Here is a 27,941-nt window from a genome sequence, read left to right on the forward strand (position 1 = left end):
ACTCAACTTCTGATGTAAAATGGTTTTGATGCAGTCACTTGTCGCCTTCCCTGGAGGTGTTTGAGGAACGGGTGGATGAAGTGCTTAGGGACATGGTTTAAGGGAGTGTTAGGAATGGTTGGACTCGATGATCCAGTGGGTCCTTTCCAACCTGGTGATTTTATGATTCTATGATTCTATTCCTCTCTAATGAGAGGCCAGTGTTTTCAAGGAATCATTTGCTGTAATTCCAAGATCTCATTTCTGAGGGTAATGGTCAGCTTAGAGCAATTCACTATGTAAATAAAGCTTTGAATTGCTTTCTCGCTTTATATTTGCCTGTTTCAATATGCTTTGAAATGAGTCTTCTAAATGACAGTCCAATTATTGAGTAACCTAAGATCCAAAATAATCCTTCATATTTTTCATGTTCAGTCCCTCCCCATAACATTGTACAGACAGCATTCTTTGTCACTTTTTAAACTATGCTTTTATTTGGATTATTATGAACATACTAAGCAGTGCTGATTTTTGAAAAGCTGCACTGTCTCCTGGCACTATAAAAATGGTTTGTTCTTGTCCTCCTTGTCCTTTTTTCTAGTTGGTTTTTAGTGCAGGTGAGAACACTTCCTTTTAGAACAGCTTAGTTCTCTGGAAGTGCCTCTGCCTATGTAACTTGCTAACTGTGTTTTAGATACAGTTTGTTATAGTACATAACTGGTTTGAAACCACTATAGCAAAAAAAACCCCACAGATATGTACATCAACTTATTATATATGACTAGAAATTTGTAAATAAGATACGTATATTACATCCGTTATTGACAGATGATGACTTTTAAAAAATCCATTCTGTATATGTCAAAGCAATAGAAATTCAACTGTTAATCTTCAGTAGTGAGATCATGGCCTTAGATCTTCAAAACAGTACAACATTATGTTTCTGCAGAGGGAAACTACATTCAGTATCTACCAAATATAATAAATCCAGTACACATACTGTATTTATTTCTCAGATTTATTTATCTTGATGGATTCAAAGTTGTATTCAGAATCAACAGTTTTGGTTGAATCAGTTGTTTTATTGAGTATGCAAGGGAAAATGACAGCATTACATACATTACTGTTTAGAGATTTCTGTAAAATATATTTTAAGGAAGCATGATGAGAAAACTGGTTCCCTTTTACATTTTTAGGTAAATTTATATTTATGAATAAAGTTTTGACAGAATGAGGTAGTTTAAAAGTCAATGTTAACTACCTAACCTTTCTAAGTAATGAGAGAGGCATGGTGTCTCCTGATAAATGTTAATGACTAGTATTGAGGTATTCTGAAAAGTGTAAGAGAATAAAGCATTGTACTTCAAAGATGAATGCATTAGAAACTGAGAGGAGGCAACCAGAATGAGCTAAGTGTTGGTCAGTAGGTGTTTGAATTAATATCCAAATTAACTTTAATAGTCTTCTGAAATATGTTGCCTGTAAGCACAAGTGTTTATTGCTGTTTGAGGCAGAATGGTCCTAAAGAAATATGAAAGGCAGCTTTCCAAGTACCAGAAACTAATTTGAAGATGTCTGCTTTTTAGATTTTTTTTTTTTTTGGTCTCACTTTATGTGTTCTCATGCCATTGAAATCTGATTATTTGGGATTGTTTGGTTGTTAAAGTTAATAAGGATTATGGTGACTGACTGATTAGTAATAAAGAACATTTTGTAAGCTGATTTTATCCAGGAGGCAAATGCAGAGCAACAAGAGACAATCTTTGGCAAACCACAACCAAGATGATACAAGGCAAATGCAGACATGTCAGTTCTAGCCAGTTTGAATAAAAATTATTGTTTAAAACAAAAAATAGAAGTTGAATACAAGGAAAAAACATTTAGTCCATATATGGTGGCTTTGTTTTGTTTTTGCTAAGATATATAAAAACATCCTGAAGGATCTCAGAAGTTTTAGGAAGGACTGCATCAACTTTCTATTTCAGTCTGATGCTGCAATATAAATCTGATATTTTTGAAATGGTAAAATATTTTAATATGTCATTTCTGCATGAATACACTCTTAAGCTAGTTTTAATTTCTCAAATATTGGTGTTTGATCATTAGATGTAACATCTGCTTCCTGTAAATAAGTTAAGCCAATATAGTGTTGATTAAAATTTTTATTAGAAAGCTGACAAAAAAACAAATCTGCAGTTACAAAATTGGTAATTACATTTTTACCAAGATATTAAAAAAAATTAGTCGATATTAAATTGGAGATCCAGTGTAAGAAAATCTTCATTTCAGAGAAATTCAGCATAGAGATTGTGATAGATTAAAACCAATAAAAATATTTACTAAGAAGGAAGCTGCAAGGATATTACTTTGAGAGAAATGTTTTAAGTATTTCCTATTTAAGTATTATCTGAAAATAAGCACGTGTAGATACTTGTTCATTTGAGAAATAAATTTTTATCATTTACTATATGACTTTTTTATAGTAATTTAATCTTCCAAGATAAGACCCAGAACTGTCTGAATAATGAATATATTTAATCAACATTGTATGTAATATACTGGGAGGTTGTATGTGCTGTGATGATAGGGGTACATTTAAGTTGGATACTCGAACACAGAATTAAGACTCAAACAAGTTCAAGTGTCACTGTTTATTTGGTTATGAGGCACGCACAGGCATTGAAAGAGGAAAGGGAAGGAAAGAGACAGAGAGATAAAGATGGCTACCCCCACGCTGCTGCAGCATCATGTCAGTCCAATGCTCAGTCTGGTGGGAGAATGTTCTCAAAAACCTCTCCCTTGCTTTGTCCCTTTATATGCTCGGGGGCGGCTCATGCCTTGCTAATGGGCTCATTTCACTAACTCCACCCCTTATTTTCCTGGGGAATACTGTGCACGTGTTTGGGCACTTCAGCTCTTGGCAGTTGTTTTGTCTGGTAGCTGTATCCGTTATCAGGGTGGACCCTGCGAACCCCTACTGTTCAGTCCACATGCATTTGACTGGGCGATGAGATCTTCAGGTTAGGTATGATGTTGAGACAAACCAGTTCTTTCTGTGGTACACTACAGGAGGAGGCAGAACCAATTCAATGTTTAGAATCAAATAGTTCAGTTCGGTATGTATGAACAGGGAATGTGTCTCCTAGATGCCAAGAGTCAAAATTACTTTCACTTGGGCTGTGCCACTCCCCAGGCTGGGATAGTTTTGCACAATAGATCTGTGCAGTATTAAGAACTGTGTTTTGCCTTTGTTCTAGTCTTTATTTCAATAACCATTTTTACTGGAATTGGGCTTAAAAATACAGAGGAAGCACAGTAAGGTAGTTCAAGATGGACAAATCAATCCCAAGAATGAAACGAGATGAATGTATTTATTTTTAAGGAATTGTTCTCCTGGCTTAACAATTACGTCAACGTATATATATTTTGATACACATTTTAGAATACATCATTATGTGAGTTATTTATCTGCGTTGTTCAGAGTGCAAATGTTCTTGTACTTTTGTTGATTGTTTGATTATTGCAGTGTTTGCTGACATAATTGCAAAGTGTTAGTAATGATTTTAATGTGCAATAACCCCTTATCTGTTACTATTGCGTGTTCTGTACAAGTTTTACGTTTCCTTTGAATTAACTGTTACGCAAGATAGTGTAGGTTTAGAAAAGTTAATTATGGAGAAAAAGATACAAATCACTCTTATAACACAAATTGTCAGTTTATATTTTTCTTATTTCTAGAGATGAAAACAGCCCAACTGTTGACTCTATATATTTGCTTAACATACGCTTCAGGAGTTGGAAGGCTTTTGTCTTTCATAAAGCATCTCATAAATTAGCAGGATGTTAGGCATTAATTCACAGAACTCTTCACACATCTGGGAAAAAAAAATCTCGATAGGAGAGCCTGCAGGCAGCAGATCATTCTGTAACCTTGCATGGTTACAAAAGCTAGTATGCGGTCTGTAGTAGTATGGGTTAATAACATAACATAAAGGTATATCCACGAAAAAAAGGTCACCAAGCACTGAATAAGACAATTTAAAGAATAATGCTCCTTTACATCCTCAGGAAAAAAAGATTGCAATGTTCCCACATACATCCAGTTTTTGTATTCACAATTTTGGTTTCTTAATTCTGTGTCTTACAGCTTAAAAACGGTAGTGGAAGAACTGATGCAAACACAGCAAACCCTTTTGAGCAAAGAGGAACTTGTGCTGGAACTGGAGAAAAAAATAGAAGAGTCCTCTAAGACTTGTGAAAAGAAGTCTGAGTAAGTGGAAATAAAATTTCAAAATATAATTGAGTTAAAAGAATCTATAACACAATTCCTAAGACTTTAAGAAATAACCTCTATGAATCTTCTTCTGCTTTTGTGAGAGGTAATTATCGTGAAAAACAACAATAAGTTAGTATCCCATCTCTAAAATAACCTGCACCTACTACAGATCCTGATTGTTTGGAGAACTGAGCAGCTGCATTACTTTAATGTAATTGTCATGGTATTAGGATGGCTCAAGAACTGGGCCTGTGGTTACTGTTATAACTAGGTTATAAGATGGAAGATGAGTCATCAGTTTCAGATGGCCTTTCTGATGAAGTTCATTGTGTAGATATAATTTTGTGAAAGACTTCTTTAGAGTTGTGTGCAAGGTGTACTTTTTCTTATGCAGTATTGTTCAAAACTCATCAGGTTAAGTTCATTAAATTCATAGTAAACAATGCAAGTAGGGGATTAAAGAGTGTTTTACAGTGTCAGAAATAAAACAGCATTATAAAGGATTGTTTGGTGGTTTTTTTCTGATTCTTGTTCAAGTAGGCAAAACCTTACTAACTTTGTCATAAATATTAGTTTACGATACCGGTGAATTGGATTGCAATTGTTCAGGTAATTCTGTCTTCATTCAGGGAAGAAAACTTGAAGCTCTTTGTTGAAGGCATCTTGTCACTTGAAACACAGGGTAGTATTTCATTCATATCCAAAACTTTTATGTTCCTTCTTTGGTGAAGTTCACATGTGCGTGTGTATTTTACAGTACATTGGTTCTTGACCTGTCTTCCTTGCTGCATGTTACTTAAAAGATGAACTGTATTTGAACTAGATGAGTTTGATGGTGTGTTGTTCTTTTTTTTCCCCCTCAGTATTGTTTGATCTCTCTGAAAATAGTTTAGGCAATTGCTACCCATTCCTCTGGGTAGGCTCCTTTGACTGATCCTGTAGCAGATGTTTGTGGTGTTGAGCAGATGGTCTAAGTAGCCGAACCTCTGGCTGTGCCACCAGTAGTGTACCATTTGTTTATTGGCCAGACTTGACTGACCCTTTCAAACCTTTCCCCTTTGACTGGGAGGATTGATGAAAAAAACTGTGCTCCAGAGTCCCTCACTGCTGCTCTCAGGGCTCTATAATCCTTCTTGATATCCCTTAGACTGCTCCTGGCTATATCACTAGTGCCCATGTGAAACAACAGCAGTGGAGAGTAGTCAGTGGACTGTACAAGGTTTGGTAGTAACTTGATGACATCCCTAATACAAGCCCCTTGTGAGTAGCACAACTGTCTGGAGAGTGGGTCAGGTTGGTACATGGATGCCTCTATGCCTCTCAGAAGACAGTCTCCTAGTTCTGTCACCTGTCGCCTTTTCTTAGGTGTGCTGGTTGTTATCTGGGCAGCTTTACTTGACTCCAACGTATCTCCTGATGTGATTGGTCTTTCCTCTTTGGTCTGCAGAGTGATGAAGGGGTTCTGCAAGGGCACCTCAGGCTTCAGAGAAAGCCTGTTCCTCCTTCTGGTCCTTGCCCTTGCAAGATTCCATGTTTCGTTATTGCTGTGTGTGTCAGTGGAGAAGTTTTTGACTTTTTGGCCGTAGGCTGTGGGTCTGCTGCAGACTGTGCTTTGAACAAACTCTCTGAAGCTACACAGCCTTATCACTGCCTCCTGCAGCTCAGCCACCTGCTGTAGGAGGTCCTCCACTGGGCACACCTTTTGCAGGCAGGTCTGCTGCCTGCCTCTTGCCCCAGGAGAAAGATCTGGACATTTCTGGAGTCTGAGGTCTGCACTGCAACCTCTCCCTTCATCAGCTCCAACTGGGTGGAGGCATCAGCCATAGCTGGGGTAGGTGGTGCAGACACCCCAGCCAGAGCTGCACCCTTTGCTCTCAGATGAGTACCCACCATTCTGCCTTGAGGGTCAGGTAGAATGAATGCACTTGACATGTGCAGAAGGTCACAGAAAGGTGCCCGGATGCAGCATTCTGTGTACCAAAAGTCTCCCACTTGGTCAGTGGAATAAGAGATGCCCTTCCTCACAAACTGCTGCATCAATAGCCATGTCACACCCTGGCTGATGCACCAGGCTCTGTTTGCTCATTCATGTCATGAACGTTCCCTAGGGCTGCCTTTTGTGGGAGTGGGGAGTGGCTGCTGTTACTATTGGCGCCACCCACTGCTTGTCAGTCACTCTCATAAGAACTGCCAGCTCCTGACAGGTCTTTGCACTCTCTTGGGGTTTCCCCAGCTCAGGAAATCCTACCATATGCTGTGATCACCAGCTCTGCACTGTGCTTACACCTGCACCACAGCTCATTGCCTTGGCACTGGTCTCCCTGCTGCGAGACAAGGTGAAAGGAAAAGGTAGATGACCAATAAATGAAAGCTTGCTTCTTGAGCCAGAGTTCATTCTGTTAATGCAGTGCAAGTCAGGAAAGAAAGTGAGGACGTCCACACTGAATGCAACAGCTCTAGACCCTAATTTATTGTCAAGTGTCATCCAAGGTGCTGAACTTAGCCCTCCAGTGTTGAGGAAATCTCGTCTGCTTTATCTGGATGAAATGATGGTAAATGTCTACAAAATCATGTTTTCTGTCTCTACCTCAATCAGTTGGGACTCTAGCTTTTCCCCCACTCTCTCTGACATAGTTTCTGTACCACAAGTCATATACTGAGTTATTTACTGACTTTGCAGTGGCTATCTGAGCTGGGTCTTGAAAAGGTTTCTTGGTGTCTAATTAGGAAAACTACAAATTGATCTTTGTGCTTTTGCACTTTTCCTTAAGGTATGTGCAGGAGAGTTTATTCAGGCTCTGATTTTGTGTTCCTTCTCAATGCTTGGCTGTATTGGTACTGTTTTCCAGGCACCACTATCCCTTTCTGCCTTCAAGTGACACTATCACTTGCAACAGAGTGTTTTAATATATTTATAAATGTGTATGGCAAGCATACCATCTGCCCTACTGATAGAGTATTGAATATTTGGGTTTTGATTTGGTTCACCTTTTTACTTTTTCCAAACCTGTTGCCTTGTTCTGGTCTTGCAATGATTCTTCACACAATATGTCACTCTGTGAGGTTGCTAGTAACTCTTGCTAGCCTCAAGGGCTATAAAGTTGTGTCTTGATACATCATGCTTATCCTCTTCACGTGAACAATCACTCTACTGATTTTATACAGTTCTATTCTTTGATGACTTAGAACAGTGCTCATCTATAGATACATGATTTTTATATTTTCCTGCCCATAAGGATTTTATGACAAATGGTTCCTTTATCACTTTGGAACCTGTTTGAATAGATTTTTGGTTCAGCATCAGTTTTTGAAGGAACAGTGTCAATGACTTCTGAATTTCTTTTTTTTCTCAAAGGGTAGGGCTGGCAGGAGGCTCTGTCTTCCAGGCATTATCCTGAATATATCAAAGTGACAGAGTACTATGATTTTGCTTTATGCTGTCCTCATTCTTCATTGTCCTGATCTCTCTATTTCCTTCATCTGTTCTTGCAGACTGTGAGAACTCTGCTTCTCTTTATGGACTGCATGTCACTGGGCTCCAGTTGAGTGCTTTTAAGGGTGTCTGTATTGTACTGTGGATGGTTCTGTCCATCTTTGGTTTTGGCAGTTCTAGGGGATAATAGAGTCTTCTTGGTACCTGTAGTGTTCTAAGTCATCTGCTTATCCTTCAGTAATGACTGAATTACGTCTGTCTCGGTGTATTCAGAGGTATGAGGGGCATGAGGGTTATTCAGAGAATAGCCATAAAAGCATGCCAAATTGCTGTTAGCTCCTCATAAGGTTCAAGTCATTTAGCTACATAAGAAGAATATTAAAGGCTGCATTCCAGAAATATGTACATGGTAGAGGACCTTGCAGTCCAGAAGAAACAACAGATGTTTCTAACTTGACACCAGATTGCTTTATATGGGATGTAAGGTGAGTATGGTAAGTAAAAATTGTTATGTAGAATCTACAACTATGTAGATTGCAGCAGATATTGCATAAATAAAAATGTGTTTCTTCTTTAAAGAATGGAGAACCCTAGTGTTTATAGTTTCAGTTAAAAGTGCACAAAAATAGTAGTTTCATCTATCTTTATTACAACATGATTTTTATGATGGAGTAAGGAAAGAGAGTGGCAAAGCGGCTCTTAGGTTGGATTGCCTTGCAGTTTTGAAAATTTTCTAGAATTGCTTCATGTGTTTATGCCTTTGAACAAATATTTCTATTGAGGAGTTTTCATGATTTTTTTTCCCCTTTCTTTTTTAGCTTTTTGTGAAACAAAGTATGTATTTTAATTCACATACAGTTTTAAATTGTTTATTTTCCTCTGCAGTATTGTACTCTTGCTGAGCCAAAAGCAAGCACTGGAAGAACTTAAGCAAACAGTTCAGCAACTAAGGTGCTCTGAAGCAAAATTTGCAGCCCAGAAAGAACTACTGGAACAAAAGGTTCAAGAGAATGATGGGAAGGAGCCACCACCTGTAGTAAATTATGAAGAAGATGCCAGATCTGTGACTTCTATGGTAAGTTTTACATCTGTTTTACTTAATTGTGCATCGTTGCTATTGTACTTTTTTTCTTGTGATCAGAGTCTCAAGATGATCACAGGAATGGCTGAAGTGAATAAACTTTACTTTGCGTTCATGGAGACTTGTTTAGATAAACAGTTCAGTTGTATGACTTTTTTTTAATTATAGTAACTTGTAATACCCTTTGTATGTTGGTGGACTTGGTCTTCTGTACACTTGATGCTTACATTCTCATTAGGCTGTTGTGCTGTCATAAGTGTGAATCCTTAAATAGGGTAAGTAAACATGACTGAGTAGCTGTTTATTGCAATAATAGCAATAATTTCATTGGCTATATTGAAGAAATACATTCACAGCTGTAGATAGAAAACTAGTAGTAAAAGCTCTTGTATTCACTGCACACATTGTGTAATGGAGAAATGAATTTTCTGTGCTGTAATTACACTTTGAACAGAAACAAACACTGGTTTCTTTGCAACTTACTGTAAAATAAGTTAATCAAAAGGAATTTCTTGTGTTCTTGATGAGATGCTATGTAATTTAAATAAGCTCTTTATCCTGTTAATATTTTCTGTGACTTCCTTTTCTTGATTGTATGCAGCTATACGTAGAGATAGTAGGCCACATAAAAATGCAGACGAACAGTACCTGCTTACTAAAGGGACAAGCAGTAGTATTTGCTTTTATGGGTAAGGTTTGACATATAGGAGATTCCTGTAAATCATTTTTCTGTAGAGGTTTATTCTACCATTTCTTTTGGTCACAGAACAGTAGCTCAGTGAAATGGTGATGAAATGCTTGTATCTGAGAGAGATTCTTTTGTTTTCTCTGTGTGTGGAACCAAATTTGTTCTTTCTTCTATTTCCGTTCTGCAGTTAGACTTAATTGTCAGTATTCTCTTGCTTCCACTACTGCAATTAAATATTTACAAGGCACTAGCATGTGGTTGCCATTTTCACTGCTACAAAAAATTATTTTACAAAGCTTGGACAGTTGTCATGATGCAGAAGGAGTTGATAAAGCACAAAGAGATGGAGGAGAAAGGAAGGATCAGGATAGTGATTATGAAAACATAGGAGGCTTGGAATCTTTTTGGGGTAGGCTAGCTTGTTAGTTATTTCATGTAATATACTGTGGTAGTGCTAGTGTATATTGCCTGTAAGGGTTAGTTGAGATGATGAGTCTATTTAAGAGAATGGTATTCGTCCACCATAGTTCAAGACTGCTGAAGTATGTCTCCGGGTGTCCAGACATCTATATTAACGTGTGAGAGAAGATCGTCCTTGCCTATATGTTCAGTACACAGTGAAGAATTCTGACCATTCTGACCTCATAATATAAATATAAATAATAAAAGTTATCTGTGATAGCTTTTCCTTTTTTTTTTTTTTTTTTTTTTTTTTAAACTGGAGGAGGTACATACTAAGATTTCTAGAATAATGCAAGGAAAATGTTTTTTTTCACATATGAAATGTGCCAAGAGTAAGAAAAATGTCCCTATTTTGGCCTCAGAGTATTTAGTCTTATTATTTGTATACATCATGAAAAATAATGGAATGCAACATAAGTGCTGGATGATTTCCCTTGAGTAAGTTATTTAACATAGCCAAATACTGCTTAATTTTTTTTTAACTATTAAGTTGATGTCCTGTGTTGGTGAAAATGACTAAAAAGCGGTAGATAAAACTGCCATGTAAATTAAACTTTTTTTCAAATTGCTGTACCGTGAGAGGGCAGTCTTGACTGTATCTCAAGATGAAAAAATAATACACTATGGGCTGCTTGTATAGATAAAGATCCTGTTGATTTTTATAATCATATCTTTTTTAGCAATTTGCCTTAAAATTATGCAGGTGCTAAATGATCAGAAATTAAATGTTCTTGCTGCTGTTTGCTCGTCCTGCTATAACTCAGGAGGATCAATATTTCTTCAGCTACAAATCTGTTTAGGTTTCTTCTGTTTGTCTGAAGCAGTTCATCTAAATGTTATCTGATATTACATTTGAATATGGTTATTTATTCCTCTTTAGAAATTCATCGTAAACATTTGCTTTGCAAATTCTTTTCCTAAGAATGACAAAATCACAATTGGCTTATGTTGTGAGTGAACATGCATATAAAGTAAATTTTTGTGTATTCAGTCACAAGCAGATTTTTTATTGGTAATTTAAAATTAAAAATAAAATATACAAACCAACTTTTTAATGTTTCATATCTCTATAAGTATGTGTATGGTATCATATAAATACAGCCAATTTCATAGTGGAATTTGCAAATTGTTTTGTTTTAATCTCTTGCATTAAGTAACAGTGCAGTAGAGTACTAGCAAGGAATGGAATTCTGAAAAGCTGTTTAGTGTGTTTTTATAGACACTGTTATGTTATATGTGTGTTATAACTTCCTTTGTTTTCTTGTTCTTTTTTTCTTCTGTTAACATTAGGAAGTTTCATTAGTTTTTTTTTTGATGTCTTCAATATGGTTTTGTTTGATGAATATATTTACTGTTTGTAGAATGTTAGTAGTATGTTGTTGTTCATGTACACATTTTAAGAACAAAGGAAATTCCTGGATGTTTCTATTTTGCTCAATCATGATAGCATTGCAAGGAGTTAAAAAAATTCAATTTTTGGCCATTCCTGAATACTGCATTTCGCAATTTTGGCATCATACATGGAAAAGTATGATACATATTTTCTTGTTCCTAGCATTTATACCTTTTTACTGAGCATCAGTATTGACTTGGAAATTGTTATAGAATAGGGAAACTTCATGGAGTGCTTAAGCCTAGCAATAGCTTTAGTTAATATAAAGCAGTAATTCATTTTGTTTAGCAATAATACAGTAAAATCTGTATGCCACATTAATATGTCTTCTGCTTTTTCCTTACATGGTCAAACCAAATATTATAAAGGTGAAAACACATTGTTTTTAAGAATGTGTATTTGAAACTATGATTTGCTCACTAAAGAAATGTTTCCAATGGATTTATTTTGTATACTGCAGTGTTATACTGTAACCACTGATAAAACTGAGACTTGGTATGCAGGCTCTGCAGTGCTTGAAAGAGTTGTCAGCAGGTGGAGCTCAGTGCCAGAAGACTAGTTATGACTATAATCAAAACTTTCCATCATTACATACGCTTAAAAAAAAAGCATGAGACACAGAAATATGAAGGAAAAGATGTATGTTCTTTTCTAACATTTAAATAGTCACAAACGGCAGTTTGGTTTGGTTTTGTTCTGATTTTTTTTAGGTTTTTTTAGAAGTAATGAAGTACAACTGTAGCATAGAAAGACCCTAATGCACAGTCTTCACTGGCGTGCAAGCCAGATGAAAGAGCTGTGCAGCTACACTGCCCATGGAGCAACAGTATGAAGTCACTGTTCTTTCTCCATGCACTCTTTAAAGACTTCCAGTCCAGCTTATTTGTCAGTATTGAAGACTTAGGAATGCAGATAAGTCAGCAAAGAGACTGTGATGTCTCTAGTAATGTGGACTGATGAAAGGTAGACAGGGCAGAAGGCAACTGAAACATCATGATATGCTACAGCCAGTGTGATGGATCTATTAATACACCATTCCAGGAAAGTGCTATGCTTAAACTTTTACACAGCGGCCTAACAGAAAATGGGTATTAGTAAGAGATTTTATATTTCTGACTTCCAGTTTTATCTGTTGTAGCAGAATTATCCAAAAGGAAAGAAATATAAAAGTTCACTGCATATCGTATAGTTTTTACTATTAGTTATTCCTTTTTAAAAGGCTTCACGCACCCTTTTCTCAGTGATTGCTTTAGAACTAGAACAAGACATTTTTTGATTGTAGTAAATAAAAAAAGGTGTTCTCAGTGGCCATGGAAGAAGAAATATTAAATGCATGAAACAGTGCTAAAGTGCTAACTTCACTATTTGTAAATTATTCTAAAAGTACCTTTTTATTTTCCTAATTTGAATGCTTTGTACTTCCGTTCCTGCATTCTAGAATAGAAATTCAATAGAATCCGTGAGTGTGTGCACCTTCTAATAGCATGATCAACAAACCAGTAGTCTTAGAGTCATCCTCTGCAGGTTTGGGTTTGAGACATCTGTTTCAGAATTCTCACAAAAATCATAATTGACAAATCTAATCAATGTGTACATTTTGAATTGTTTAAAGTCAGTTACATAGATATGACAGGGCATTTACAGGACTAGTTTATTCATTAAATGTATTTTATATGATGTATCATAAGGCCCTGAAACATAATCTGCTGAGACACGTACCCACACTCTAGAGGATCTCCTTTTCCCACACTGTTTCAGACTATATACAGGATTTTTATTTTCAAACAGATGCAGGGAAATGGTTAGCTTCTGTGGCAACCCGTTGCAGCAGCAGCAGAAAGCTTGATGGTAGAGATAAAATTGTTTGGTTTTTTCCTTACTGACTCAGAATAATTGAGGCATTCCTATGCTAGTAGTGCCTCACCAAACATCCCTCTTGTTTAACTGTCGATGTAAGCAGTTCTCTATGAGTTTGTGGTTCATGTCTTTTGTATAAACTTAAGATTATATGAGGTCATGTATTAAGGTGTGGTAGGGGAGCCGCTCATAGTTATTTAATGTATTTATTTATAAACCTTGTAGACTTCTACTGTGCTATTCCAAGATTTTTAGTTTCTTATCAATAGGAACAGGGCCAAAATAAGTCTGTGCTGCATTGGTATCCTTATCTTTTCTCTTATTTTTGTCTCAGCAGAGGAAACATTGCCAGTGCAGTCATGTTTTAGAAATTGTGTTTATTAGATCATAAGAGACTTGGAAATAAAAACTTGTATTTGTTGGATGCCTGGACATCTGAAGTTCAACTAAGTGATCTGTGCTTTGGGCTGCTTTCCAACCTAGCTGGCTGGGACTTATGTTTCTGGCTTATAGCCGGAACTTAACATGGAGCAGAAATGCTCCATATGTCAGATTCTTCTAGTAAGTGTGGAGGATGAACTCCGTTTCTCTTGCTCTCAGACTGAGTATGTTCTAGCTTCTGCTTCTTCCCTTTATAAATCCTACTTGCCTGAATGACATTCATCAGAGGAAGAACAATCCAAAAGGAGATACTAAAGAAAAAGGCAGATAAATTCAGTCATGCTTTGTCCCAGGTACGTGTTACTGACAGGTCCTGAATTTACAAGTTGTGGGGTCAATACTGCTGTTAAGCCTCTTTCCAGTTCACTAGAAACTTCTGAAGTAAAAGATTAATCTTGACAGTAAGCTTTTCATATTGCTTTGAAATAGAATTGTTGGTTTTAATCTAGGGCCACTGGTAGTTTATAGCTAGTTTTGAAGTGTATAATTTTACAATTTGCATTGTGATTTCTGCTCTTTTCTGCCATGTGGTGAAGCTCTTGCCTGCTACCAGCTGAGAAATCAGAATAGCAATCTAATGCATTTTTCAGAGCACTGGCCTTAGATCCAGGCATGATCATTTTTTTATTGTTTTTACTGTTGGTGATCTTTAGTGGTGGGGTAACTGAAATAGCATGTTTCAGGTATCACTGTATTTTTTTTCTTTGGGTTATCCTGCAGTAAGATAGATGCAAAACATTTCTGATTGATTTGGTGTGCAGGTTCCTGAACATCAACACAAATGCCATTTATAGATTGCTTAATGTATCCTGCCTGACATCGAGGTGTGACTCATGTCTGCCAGTCCCATGTAGATGTCTTGAATAACCTAAGCCATGAATAATACTAGTTACTAATATCCAGACAGGTGAAGGCCCCTTTCCAAAGCATACTTGGAAGTTCTTGGCTCAAAAAAGCATTTCATGATAGGGCCTGAGCCCAGTGGCAGAGCCAGATGTTAGCAAGGTCCATAGGCAACTCCAAAGACAGCAGATCAGTGAATCAGGTTTAGAGTCCAAGTAGGAGTCCAGTTAGGAGTGAAAGGAGAAGGGAAAAGGGATCACAGACAGGGCTGAAGACAAGACTGTAATGTGGGTGGAAAGTCTATCCAGGACACAGTACCAAGCACAGAACTGGAGAAAGCTACAACATACATATGAACAATCCGCCCAGTAGGCAGAGCTGGAGATGAAGCTGGATATGGGTAGCTATGATCCAATTTAGGCCAGGACCAGGGCTGAGCTGAAATGGGACTGGAGGGCACATAGGCAGGGGTGGTGTGAATCCCCAAGTGGGGCTGGTCAGGGCCACTGAAGCCTATTGGTGCTTCAGGGCCCTGACATTAATATTCTGATAAATGCTTACTTGATTGCTGAAGGAAATAATTGCTTTAATTTGTTGCCTCATAGTTTAGTTGAATGAGAGGATGAGAAAATGGAGCCAACTTGACTATTTCAAGACCTTTGTGCTGTTTTACAGGTCGTTAGTGTAATTCCATGAGAGACAGTATTTCTACAAGATTGTGGCTTTGACTTTTTCAACATATTTTGCCATGGTGATGTGTTGGGTGCTAAATCAAAGCATAAATAGTATAATCGAGAAAAATAGAGGATAAAAGTGGTAGATCCTGAGAATTTAAAGGATTAGGAACTGTATCTTCGAGTGTGTGGTTTTGACGTGCCTCAAAATTGTTTTATTTCCATATCTTGGTTTTAAGTACTAAGATGAAATAAAATCACTAAATGTTTGGGTTCATATGTAATATAAACTTCTGTTATCCCCCTTTAAACTGAATTTATGTAGTTTTGCTAAAACTTTGCAACAATGTGGCTTTAGAGTGGCTAATGTAACTGAAATTATATCAGTCTTGAAACCTGTATTTAATGTTTACTTAGCAAAGGTTATAAACAGGTCTTGAAACCTGTATTTAATGTTTACTTAGCAAAGGTGATAAAAATGAAAACAAAGTACTGTAGTAGGAGGGACAGAAATGGAAACTAGAATATATTGGCGCAGGGGGGCTAAAATGAGAAGCTTGACCGTCTTTAATACAGCTAATGTAGACATGACTGGCTAAGAACCTGTTGTGTTCCATCTGACTGAAGCTATTTGATGTTAACTCTCTGAAGCTATATTTTTCTGTGATAAATGCATCCTCTCACAAAATGATTTTCGAAATAGGATACAATCCCTAGCCCATATTTAATAGTACTATTTATTGGGGGAATGACAAGGCTTCATGTCGTGTCATATCATATAACTTGTAGTGCTATTTTACATCACTTGGTATAACATTTGCTAGGGTGGCTTCATTGGATTCAGCCAGTGAGTCACAAGAAGGATCTTCATTGGTAGATGTCAGGCTTTGAGTGGTAGTGTGGAGAGGGCAGAATGCAACAAATGTTACGTTAAATCGGTGAGAATGGTATGACAATAAACTTACAGGCAGTGCATCTCAGTTGAGTTCATGTAGTGGGTTGCCGGGAAGACCGAATTCTTCATAGGCCTTTAGGAACTTCCTTTAACGTTAAGGGAAAACTTGGGGGCTTCCTTGCTCTCTTTTGGCTTTCTCCCCCATTGATGTACTGTCTTCTGTAGGTTGGCATGGACATCTGCTAAAATTGGCTTGCAAATCCCTGCCTACAGCCTGGAAGGCTGCACCTATCAAATATTTAGTTCTTAGTGTCTTGTGAACCCTGGAAGGGCATATACTTGTGTATTTCAAGGTGGTGAAATATAGAGAGGATGTTCTTCTTCTCTGTTCCTTCCTTACATGTTGACTCCTGGCCACTGTTCCCCTAGCAGCAGTTGGCTTTTCAGGGTATAGTGACTTTACTGCCTCTAATCTTTTTCCGAAGGACCACACTTTATTGGGCTTAAATGCCTTAAATCTGGATGCCACCACTAGATTTCTCAGAGACATTTCTTTAACAGGTGTTACTGTGCATATCTGTGACTAAAAAACAATCAAATCCAAACTATACCTTTTTTTTAATGTGTAATTAATGAGATCTGTAAAGGCTATGTCATTCCTTCTGTTACGGAGTAATAGATTCAGTTCATTCTTTGCCTATAAATGTTTAGATATCTTTTGGTCTGCATAACCCCCAGTTTGCACAATGTTCTGCTTTGTTGGCTGATGCACAGGCTACTTAATCCTGTAGCTTCAGCTTTCACTTTATACAGCTGCTAGAGTGTCCAGTTAGTTGCTTCATTTGTCTACCATTTCTTCTGTTTCGGGTAAAAAATGCTGAACTCTAAAGAGGTGCAATCCTCCTTAGAAAATCTCCTTTTGGAGGGAACCTATGCTTGAGTTGAGGAAATGTAAAACTTTATTTTCAGTGTCTCCAGGAGAATACCCCCAAACTGTCCTTCTCATTGACCATTGCTCTGTATTCCGTGTGTTTTTCTGGAACATCTTCTGACCACCCTCTGTGGCAGCAGTAGTTTGTTTACTTGTCATTCATAGCTGCATTTTTTCTCTTTGCTGCCTTCTAACTAATCCTCCCTACAAAATGCTAGACAGAGTCACTGTATGAGATGATGCTTTATGAGAGTACTGAGATTCTAATGCCGTTGTAGTCAGTGGAAACAGAGGAGCTTTCTCTCTGCAGATCAGGAATAAAGGATTAAAACCCGTTAATGCTTTATGCCTTGCTGAAATGTGGCTTGTCTTCTTATCTGGAATTTTGGAGGTTTAAAAGAAACAAAACATGGGGTTTTGCTAGTAATGGGAAAAGGAAAACAGTTTGTGTTTCTTGGTCTACAGGGTATGTAATTAAATTTCAAAGCCTGCTAATATTCTGTTAAGTCTGTGTTTAGTAAAGATAATTTGCAGTTCCAGGTGGCATTCTCTGGCATGTATATTTCTCTCCAGGGATTCTCCAATGTACTCTTGTGGGTGTGCTGTGTGTGATCTTCATGGTTTCTTTACTCAGCTCTTGACCTTTGCAGCGACCATTAAGTGTTCAGGTTTTTCGCCATTTTGTGCAACACTAGCCATGTTCAAGAATCTGGATCCTCACATAAAAAAGCTTGGAAGTTGCATTTCTGACTGCTTAATCTGCTTAGTTCATTGTGTGCACTGTTTGCATAGTTTGATGCTTCAGCCACCTGCGCTGTAGAATTGTTCATGCCTCATGCAAAACACAGCCTACAGGTTCTTCACCTACATCTTTGTATTATTAGCCCATGTAGCTGTCTTTCACCATATTTTTCCTCTACTAAAATTGCCCTGCATTGTTGGCTGTCTTGAACACAGATCAGCAGTGATGGCACTACCTCTTTTTATTAGGTCAGTGGTTCTAATGAAGTTCTGTTAGTCCTTAAGTAATATCTGCAAGTTCAAAGAGTTAGTTGATAGGTTTTTTTAGCAGTTAAGCTACCTACTGGCCAACTAAAACTTTACCCTTTACTTGGGGAAATGATATTGTGGAATATCATCATTTGTTAACACGTGCCAAAACCCATTGTCTGTCTCTATGCTTTTTTGGTAAAATGAGTGTTTGAAAACATATTTCACATTGAAGACTTCATCACCTCAAATAAAAGCTAGCATGTTGATCTTATTTACAGTGCTGGGGCATTACTGTATTTTTCCATTCTTCTGTAGAACTTGGGTCATACATTATTGAAACTGTTTCAATTGGATGTATATAGCAATAAAGTACAGAATAAAACTAGCCTCTTTACATCAAAAATGCTCTTAAGAATTATCAGCTTTAAATAATTTGTAAGTGTGTGTGTGTATTTCTAGCTAAGAAAGCATGTGTTTTTCATAGCCAACTGACAAACTGTAATGTTTAGGTGATGGAAATATAAAATTTCCTCACAGTTGGTTTGCTTTGCATGTTTTGTGATCTTTTAACATTTTTTCTCTAACTTATTTTAAGCTTTATGTTGTTTGAAAATTTATGATTGTAATCTAGAAATTTCAAGTCACATTCATGAAATCTCACTGATTCACTGATTGCTTATTCTGATGTTGTTAGTAATGAACACTGATTTCTAGGCTAAAATTTGTATATGACTTAGGAAGATAAAAATGTTTGGAACTCAGGGAGTGTATGTGAAGAAATGTAATACATTTCCATTCCATCGCTATACTCTTACCTCACAGCTGTTGTTAACTAGTTACACAAGGTAATGACAATTAAACTTATTTTTTCAGAAATATATATTCATTCTGACTTTGGCTGTATGCTTTCAGAAGTCTGAATGATTTGTTAAATTGCCTTTATTGGAATAAATTCTCATCTAGTTGTCATCATTATGTGATCAGTGCATGGAAGGTTATTAGGTTTTGTTGGTATACAGATAGATTAATTAAGCAAAGCTGGAATTCTGAACTGAGTTTCAGGGACTTCTCTGTCTTGCAAAAGCCTTTGGCCACTTTGTCCTTCCACAAAAAACAGCTATTGGACAGGATCTCAGTGCCTCAGATTAGGTGCAGTACATTTAGTCATCATCTTCTCTAGAGCTCAGCTGACATTCTTGGTGATAATTAGGTGAAATCAAAATCCTATTTTTTTTAAATATAAAAAGGCTGTTTAGTATGTAGTATTGAAAATGTACCATGTTTCTGGAAACAGTATTGCTCGCCCCCATTAAGAGGTACTCTGCTTTCTCAGGCACCTCTAATATCTATTTGCATGTTCAGAAGGTTTACTAGGAATTTCAAAGATGAAGGTGACATTTCCCTGACATTTCGTACATAGCTTGAAAAATTGGTCCTGTGAAACTCTAATTAAAACAGAAACATAGTGCAGACAACTTAACTCTACATTCTGTTCAAAAATAAAGGGTCAAATGGCCCTTTTATTCATTCTCCTTTTTTAAAATATAATGTATTTTCACAGACTGTTTTCTTAAGTCTGAAGCTTTTCTAAGTAAAATATGCCTTGAACACTTCCAGGGAAGGGGCAGCCACAGCTTCCTTGGGCGACCTGTTCCAGTGTCTTACCACCATCACAGCAAAGAATTTCTTCCTAATGTCTAATCTAAATCCTAAACCCTTCCAATTTAAAGCCATTGTGCCCAGTCCTATCACTACAAGCCTTTGTAAACAGTCCCTCCCCAGCTTTCTTGTAGGTCCCCTTCAGGAACTGGAAGGTCGCTATAAGGTCTCCTTGGAGCCTTCTCTTCTCCAGGCTGTACAACCCCAACTCTCTCAGCCTGTCCTCATATAGAAGTGCTCCAGCCCTCCGATCATTTTTGTAGCCCTCCTCTGGACCCGCCCCAACAGTTCCATATCCTTCTTACGTTGAGGACTCCAGAACTGGACACAGTTCCAGGTGAGGTCTTACAAGAGGGGAACAGAGGGGCAGAATCACCTCCCTTGACCTGCTGGCCACTCTTCTTTTGATGCAGCCCAGTATCCAGTTGGCCTTCTGGGCTGCGAGTGCACATTGCCGATTCATGTTGAGCTTTTCATCAACCAGCAACCCCAAGTCCTTCTCTGCAGGGCTGCTCTCAGTCACATCATCCACTAGCTTTTACTGAAACTGAGATTGCCCCGACCCAGGTGTAGGACCTTGCACTTGGCCTTGTTGAACCTCATGATATTCACAAGTCCTCTCTGTTTCTTGCAGGCCATTAGGCCACTGACATGACTTATGATGTATATTTGGTCTGAGAAAATATAGCTGTTCTGAAATTTCACACCAATAAGTCTTGTTTTTCAGGCTACTCCCTGTTATTCAGAAGGTAGACATAAATTTACATTCAATGCAGTGTTTTTACAATGTATCTATGTCAGTTATGCATAGTTTCTGCTGCTCTGGAAGGTGTTAGTTGTATTTAAAACAGAAAATCCTTCCTTAACAAAACCTGATTTTTCAGTAGGTGTGTTGTTTGTTTGGTTTCACTGTGTACTTTGGTTTCACTGTGTACTGAGTTGATTTTAATTATCTTTAAATGTTTTAATTTTTAATAAATCTATGGTATAATTTCATGGCTTTGCATAGTTACTTCTCACAATTCTACATATCTACAATAGCAAACTAAAAAAATGCATGAGAAAAAAGAAAAGCCTTTTGAGATATGAGATTACTCTTATTTCTGAAATCTAATGATACACTTTAGGGACATTAGGCACGTTCTACTATATATTCAGGTTTTAATATGTGTGAGCATTTAAGTCTCCTTTCATATGTGCTAATACCCATGAAACAGACAAAGATTTTGTAGTTAGTGTATGCACTTATCATTAAGAAGTCCAGAGTTACTGTCATAGTCTAATTTTATTACGTGGTTTTGGGGCCTCTCTTAGATAACTTTTAATTTTCAGTGCTGAAGTGACTAATGCAGAGGATCATTTTCAGAGAATTATTTTCTCTGAAGCTTCTCTGAAGAATTCTTGCTTATGAATCACAAAACTCTATTCTCATGCCAGACATCTGTAGTTTTCTAAAAGCAAAAATTTTTCTTGTTCTCCTTATTGTCTAAATTTGAAGCCTTTTTTTCCTTTCTTTGTTCTTTTTCATCAGGGAAATAGTATCTTCAAGCCAGAAATGAAGCTAGCATTACTTTACGAAAAGGAGAGCATCTTAATTGCTCTGATATAACTGTCTGGTATGTCTTTTTTGTCTGTAAGTTCATTGAATGTATCATTTGCAATAACTACCATGAATTCCTCCCTTCTTAGATCTCTTGTACTGTACTGAAATAGTTTTCATCAGGAGGGCAACTTCCCTAGCCAAATCTCAGAAACAGTACCATCATGCTTATCTTTTAGGTATCACTGATTGTGTTCTTCTAATTGAAATCTTCTTCTGAGAGTATTTTCTCTTTCATTTGGAGTGTCCTCCTCACATTTCCTCTAAATTTCATTTGAAGGTTAATTTTCAAAGCCATATTCAACTTCAGCATCCTTGCTGATGGTTCGTATCTGAGTCATTATGCAGTCTTTCTTTGAATGCAATAATATTGAAAAATTTGCGTATTCATATCACCTATATGTATAAGTATGGTTAGTATTTTTAGCAAGATTCCCTGTTATAGTTAATCTTCCACCTTTTGATCAGTAGAGATAGTGTTACTGTTTGTGAGTCCCTCAGAAGCTTGAGTTCAATTTTTTCTTTATCTTCGATCTCTTTCCAGCTTCTTACTTTCTTGCTTTTCTAAAAAGGGTACTTTTCTTTTTTAATAACATCTAAGATACAGACATTTTTCTGGGTTTGTACAACTAAAAAGCTCTTTGGGGCTTTTACAATATGCAGTTCAATTTAAACAAAACCTTTTGGCCTGTTGCTTTGTCTTGCTAATGTTAATTCAAGATATCATTGCGAGTGTGATTCTTATGGCCTGTCATTTTGATTCTCATGCACTTTTGGGTATGTTGTATTATTTTTCATGTGCTCTTAATATCTGCAGTTATTTCTCCCAGTGATAAAACTGTATTTCTGGCAAAAGGAGATTTTTGCCCAGAGGACCCCAACAGTTGTAGTGCGTGACCATAGAACAAAATTCTAGTAGAAAATCCATTAAAATGAACAGGACCTCCTGTTGCACAAGTAAATATATGAAGCACAGAAGCTCAGCTTCTTGCATATCATATACAAAGCTGCACCTGAGGGAAGTCCTCAAGAAAAACAGGGAGTGCTTTGCTTGTGTTTTTTCAACTAGCCTGCATCCTACACTTCTTTTTAGTTCTGATGCTTTATTTTTTGCTTTCTGCATCTTGTTGGGAGAGAAAAATTGAAAGGAAAATTAGGAGTGACAGAGTGGTTGCCTTCTGCTGTGATACCTCTTTAAAAAAGCTGAGGTCATTGTTTCAACAATTAAGAAGGAAAAAGAGAACTAAAATGAAATGTCTGGCCAAGATATATGCAACTGGGAGCAGGGCTTCAGCATTCCTAGTTTTCTGGCAGGAGAATTCTAACACTGCTGTATTCACAAGCATTTGCTTGTAAAACGTGACAGAGCACTCTAACCTGATAGTTACAAGTAGTTATTGTCAATCAATTTTTCAATAGAAGACTTGTTTGTCATGGTAAATCTTTTCTATATTATTTGGACATAAAAGTGGTGGTGTTTTGCATTGCATGCCGAAGAGGAAAATGACAAGAAGTTCCACCTATATGATGTATGTTTGTAGTCCATATAAAAGTTTATCAGTTGTGCATCATTCCATAGTAAGCAGTTGGATTTTCAGCAGGTTAGCGAAGTGTACCTGTGAAATGGATAGAAAATTCATGACCTCTCCTAAGTGATCCCAAGTCAGTCCCAAGCTTGGTGGAGATTCATTTTATTTCATTCTGAAGAGTGATTAGAAATATGGCTAATCCTAAAAGGCAAATATCAGTCAATGCATTTTTTATGATTTCTTGTATGGTACGCTCTTATGGCCCAGGTACATTTAAACAGTCAAAGAAATAGATTTAATGTTCTCTAATGACTATATATATTTTCATACACATCTAGTTTCCTAATGGTAAACTACATTTTATTCAGTCTTTGCATAAAATATTATAGTCCCAGATTAATTGTCCTTTTTAGTGAAATTAGTGTAGTAGAAAGTTAAGGAAGTGACAAATCATGCTAGCTTTTTTATGATATCTCTGAAAGTAATTAATTTAAAATAAAATGAAACTCAATCAGCTAATTAAATAGCTACATCATGTATGCTAGCAAGTATAGTACTCCATAATGCTCTTTACAACATCTCTGATACAAAACTCCTTGTTTCAGTGTCCTTCTGAAGTTTGTTAGACAAATGGTAACATGCCCTAGGAGTTTGAAGTATATAAGGTGACTGCATAGCCAGCATGATTGTGCTAGTTGGTCCAATGTCTGATGTTTGTTGGAATGAGTATTGTGTAAAATTATAATGAACTACTCTTCATGACGTCACACTCTGACTTCTGTTAGCTTCCTTCGGAAAGTTTAAATAACCTAATATCCTGAGATAATGCTTTGATCCATGAAATCTTTTGCTAAAATTGTGGTGGCTTTGGCTATGAGATTCAAAATTTAATGTGGCTAAGGTAGAGATCACTGAAAGACTGCTCTGAAGTGTGTTTTGTGTTATTTTGGAAAGCAGACCTTTGGAAAGCAGTAAAACCTTGACTTAACTAACAAGACTGTACATACACACATATATGTAGAGAGAGTACATGGACTGTTCTGAGTTGTATTCTTGCACTTGTTTAGGAAAAAAATTGATCTCTTTGCACTAGTGAATATGCTATTCTCAGTGAAAATTCGTTTCCTGCAAGATCTAATGGGTCCTTCTAAAGTGGTCTGCAGCTGGGCAATGGCAAAGTAATTTCAGTAACAGACTGCTGCTTATTATTTTCAGTTTAATTCAGGTTGCCCTAAAAATACTTAAACAAAATAAACAGACTCAGTACATGCTGCGGTTGCGTTTGATGTTGGCTGTTGCGCAGACAAAATCTTTGCTGTAAGATGCAGAATAGTTTCAGTATGTTAAAGTGCTCTGAAAATACTAAACAGTGTTTATAAATGTATTGCAGTTTGAACAAGATGTGCTACATTTTGAACAAAGCCAAAGTTGATTCTTAAGTCTGCATTTTAATGCTCATTCTATTTAATGTGATTATTAGCTTCTGTGAGTGGTGCTTATCAAAGTCCTCTAGTGAGTCCATGAGGTACTTTGAGTCAAAGAAACCTATTGTTAAAAAAATTTTTCAGTAAAGAGAACTGCGTTAGATAAGCACTCTATTATTGTAAAATAGAAAGAAAATTCTCGAGTTTGTTTAGGGTAAATGTAGGGGAATTCAAGGATCTTCTGGTAACATTTTTCACGTCGTATAAGAAGTATACATTTAATTGCAGTTGAATCTCATGGCTCACATATAAAGAGACTTGTGAAATGGGTGAATCATGCCACACACAGCATTGCGAGCGAAATTAGACACCTCAATCCACTATTGTTAATGAGATTTTTTTGTGTGTGTGTAGCCAGTTTAGTTAATGAATATTATAAAAATAAACATCAGGACTCACCACAGAGTTTTTTTATTTTGAGAAAAACAGTTGGCATACAATATTACTTTAATCTGGTAAAGGGAGTAAAAATGGTATTGAGTGGTTAATGGTCACTTTGGTAATGAGTTTTTCAGTGGCTAACAAGCTCCGTGTTAGTATTTTGACTATTTGACTGGGTTTTGCACTCTTTGTCCACAGCATACAAATTAAGGCACATTGCAGAATTTTGCTACCAAATAAATAAATCTATTTTACTAAGAAAGTGTTCAACCTGTATTCTGTAAACTAAATTGGAAGTAATTTTCAAACACTGGTATATTCTATATACAGGATGAATGGATTTTGTTGCTTATTCAGAAGCCTTGGAATAAACTGAAGCTGCGTTTATTACATTATCAGATTGTCAGTTTCTTCAGTTAAGTGTGGACATCCAAAACTTGGAAAAAAATTTTTCTTTGCAATACTACCAAGCAGTTATAGTCTGTCTTCATTATCAATTTCTTACAGTTTAGGTAACCTATAGTTAATTAGAATGAGGTTCTTAATGTGTGATCTCTCTGCCGCAGGTTTAATTACTTTGCAAATACTCCTTACAGTATTTTGGCTGAGGGTGTCTTGCAAGCAATAAACTCAATTTTGCGGTGTTAAAAATAAATTTTTGTGCTTTTTGAAGGATTCTGTGATATTAATTTTGAGGGCTGATGATAAGTCTGAGATTAAGAAATGTACAGTCTTTGGACTAAGTCACGTTATGAGCATCTTGGAATTTACACTTATATTCAACTTGAGATGCTTAACGGCTGTTTCAGTGTTCCAGTTAGAGCACTCTTCTTACAGAACTTAAAATCTAGGCAGTGGCTGCACCTGTGGGTTATGGTAGTGCCGAAAAACAAATATATCCTGTAACTTCCACTGTTTCATACTGATATTATATATTTACAGTAGTGTACTGTTAGAGAAAAACTTGTTAATAAAAGGAAAAAAACCCATATATTAAGTAAGGATGACGTACATATGTATTTTTGAGTTTTACTATGTAAACTTTTTTTAACGTGGTTTCAAGTCAGTGTCCTTTTAAAATAATAGGGATTTCAGGAGAAATGAGAATGATATCCTTTATTTTTAGGATATGGAAGAATTCTTGTTCTCTTTGTAGTTAACAGTAGTGATACTTAAAATAATTGTGCAAAATGATTAAGGAATTATATAATTTGTCACTGATTAAATTGATAAGTTAGCTTTATACCACTGATGTTGACACTTACTGCTTTGTATCAGTGGATGCTCAGCCTCTACCTTTATTTAAATAAAATCCATGAATCTACATTCCAAGTTCTTCAGTAATTCAATTAACATACTAATTTGTTTGATTTCACTGGAGATAATCCCTTTTCTCCTAGGACAAGAAGGATAAAGTCTCAAGGTTTGACACAATACGTCATTCCATAGCGGGAATTATAAGGTCTCCAAAATCCATGTTGGGCTCATCATCGGTAAGTATTACGTTTACAACTTAACTAGTTTGGTTTTTTTTTTTTTTTTTTCTGAAGCATCATGCATTTCCATCTATTGGACAAAAATTACATTAAAATAAAGTTATAAAATCTCTCTTCTAATTGATCAGCAGACTTGAAAATATCATGGCATAATAACATGCCAGAACATCATGTTGCACTTCAGCCAAAAAAGAAGAGAATTAGTATGTTCTTTGCAGCTCCTAGATTGGTGCTATATTTTTAAGAGTACTTTTCCCAGTGAGTCTGATTTACCGGAAATGCAGAATATTATGATATTCTATAATACATGAAGTAGTTACGCAGGTTTTGCAATAATTAATTTCTCCATATTTGTTATAAAGGCAGCACTATATAAGCATATGATTATTATTGTAATTGCTAGTGTTACTACTACTACTACCACCACTTCAATAATTGTTATTATTTAAGTAATTAGATATTATGCATCTTGTTTCAATCCCCAGTAAAAATGGTTGTTGAGTATGTCTTACTTTTTCATGACTTTTGTTCAGTTTCCCTAGTGGATGGAGAAACTTTCTTAATGCTTCTGCTTTTTATTTACCTCTGGTTTTTTCAAACAGAAGTTTGCTAGACTGATGAGAACATTAAAGCACCTGCTTAGGGAAGTGTCAGATTATGCTTGAAAATCTTCCTCCTATGTTTTCCAGAAGTGGAACATGGGATCATCCCAACAAAAAAAAAGCCATAAAAAATGGAACAGCAAAAAAACCCAGTGCCCCAGAAGTTAGGCAGAATTTTCCAGACTTTTAAAAATTGCCTTTTAATTGTGATCTTGTCACCTGAAACGCTGGCTCAAAATAGTAGTTTTGAGAAAACTTTAGAGTGAATGGGCCTTCTATGTTATGCTGCAGGCTTACATTGAGGACCATTTAACGGATTTAGTAAACTTTATTTAAACTAACAATTACAATTGCGTGCGCTTGTGGGGGCAGGTGTGTGTAACTTAATAGCAGGGTTAGGGATTGATGTGGCTTCTCTTGGACAAAGTGCAAGCCAAATTTCTGTAATAGCAAGAGACGTAAGTTTAATTAAATAGGGAGAGAAAATGCTTTGTGCGTGTGGCTTTTTTCCGTTATATTGCTTAATGACTGATCTTTCTTGTGCTTAAATCATTTAGTTCTGACTATTAAATACAGTAGAAACATTTAGCACAAAGCGGTGTAAACTGAGTTGGAATCGATATTAAATTGATTGTATGTCTTTAATTTGGAGTGCTCTTTCTGAGCTTTCAGTGCTTTTTTCTTTCGTAGCCAGTCAGGGTGTATATTATATAATACAGAAGATACGTTGAAATCAGAAGACTTCTTCATAAAAGTAATGCAATTCTAGTAATACTCATAACATGAATAATTATTGCTTGTTTCGTCTGAGAAATTACCAATTATATTACAAAAAGTGAAGGTAATGTAAGGGAGGAGACAATCAGCAAAGGATATTTTGTGGAATTTTCATTGTTTCCTTCTAAAGTAATTTATATTAGTTTAACCAATTTAAAAAAAGAGTGGAGATAGAAGTTAATGTTGTAAACAAGACCGTAGTCAGCAATGTATAAATTGCTCTATTGTTCTTCCATAAGGTCATTTTCTGTCATAAAGGCTTCTAAAATATTTTATTCTGAGATGTGATCCTGGTTGTCTGAACAGTGACTCACGACTTGACCCAGCTGGAACATAAACAGGTCTTATTATCTGGTAACTCATGGAAAATGAGTTGCGTGTCCGATTTTCTTTTTTTTTTTGCCCTTTCTTTGTGAAGGACATGAACTAGTTTATTGACCCTCAATTGTCCTTTTATCCTTAGAAAC

General features: G+C 36.4%; 1 protein-coding gene across 4 annotated transcripts in view; it reads left to right on the forward strand.

Annotated features, from left to right (window-relative positions):
* Positions 1-27,941, forward strand: part of FER (FER tyrosine kinase) — a 155,918-nt gene that overhangs the window by 47,098 nt on the left and 80,879 nt on the right. For all 4 annotated transcript variants that reach the window (XM_054053621.1, XM_054053622.1, XM_054053623.1 and 1 more), the window contains exons 9-11: positions 4,127-4,249; positions 8,574-8,763; positions 26,000-26,092. In XM_054053621.1, the coding sequence (XP_053909596.1) occupies positions 4,127-4,249; positions 8,574-8,763; positions 26,000-26,092 (406 nt within the window). The remainder of the gene's footprint in view (positions 1-4,126; positions 4,250-8,573; positions 8,764-25,999; positions 26,093-27,941) is intronic.

This window comes from Cuculus canorus, chromosome Z (assembly GCF_017976375.1).
Source record: "Cuculus canorus isolate bCucCan1 chromosome Z, bCucCan1.pri, whole genome shotgun sequence".
Lineage (NCBI taxonomy): Eukaryota > Metazoa > Chordata > Aves > Cuculiformes > Cuculidae > Cuculus > Cuculus canorus.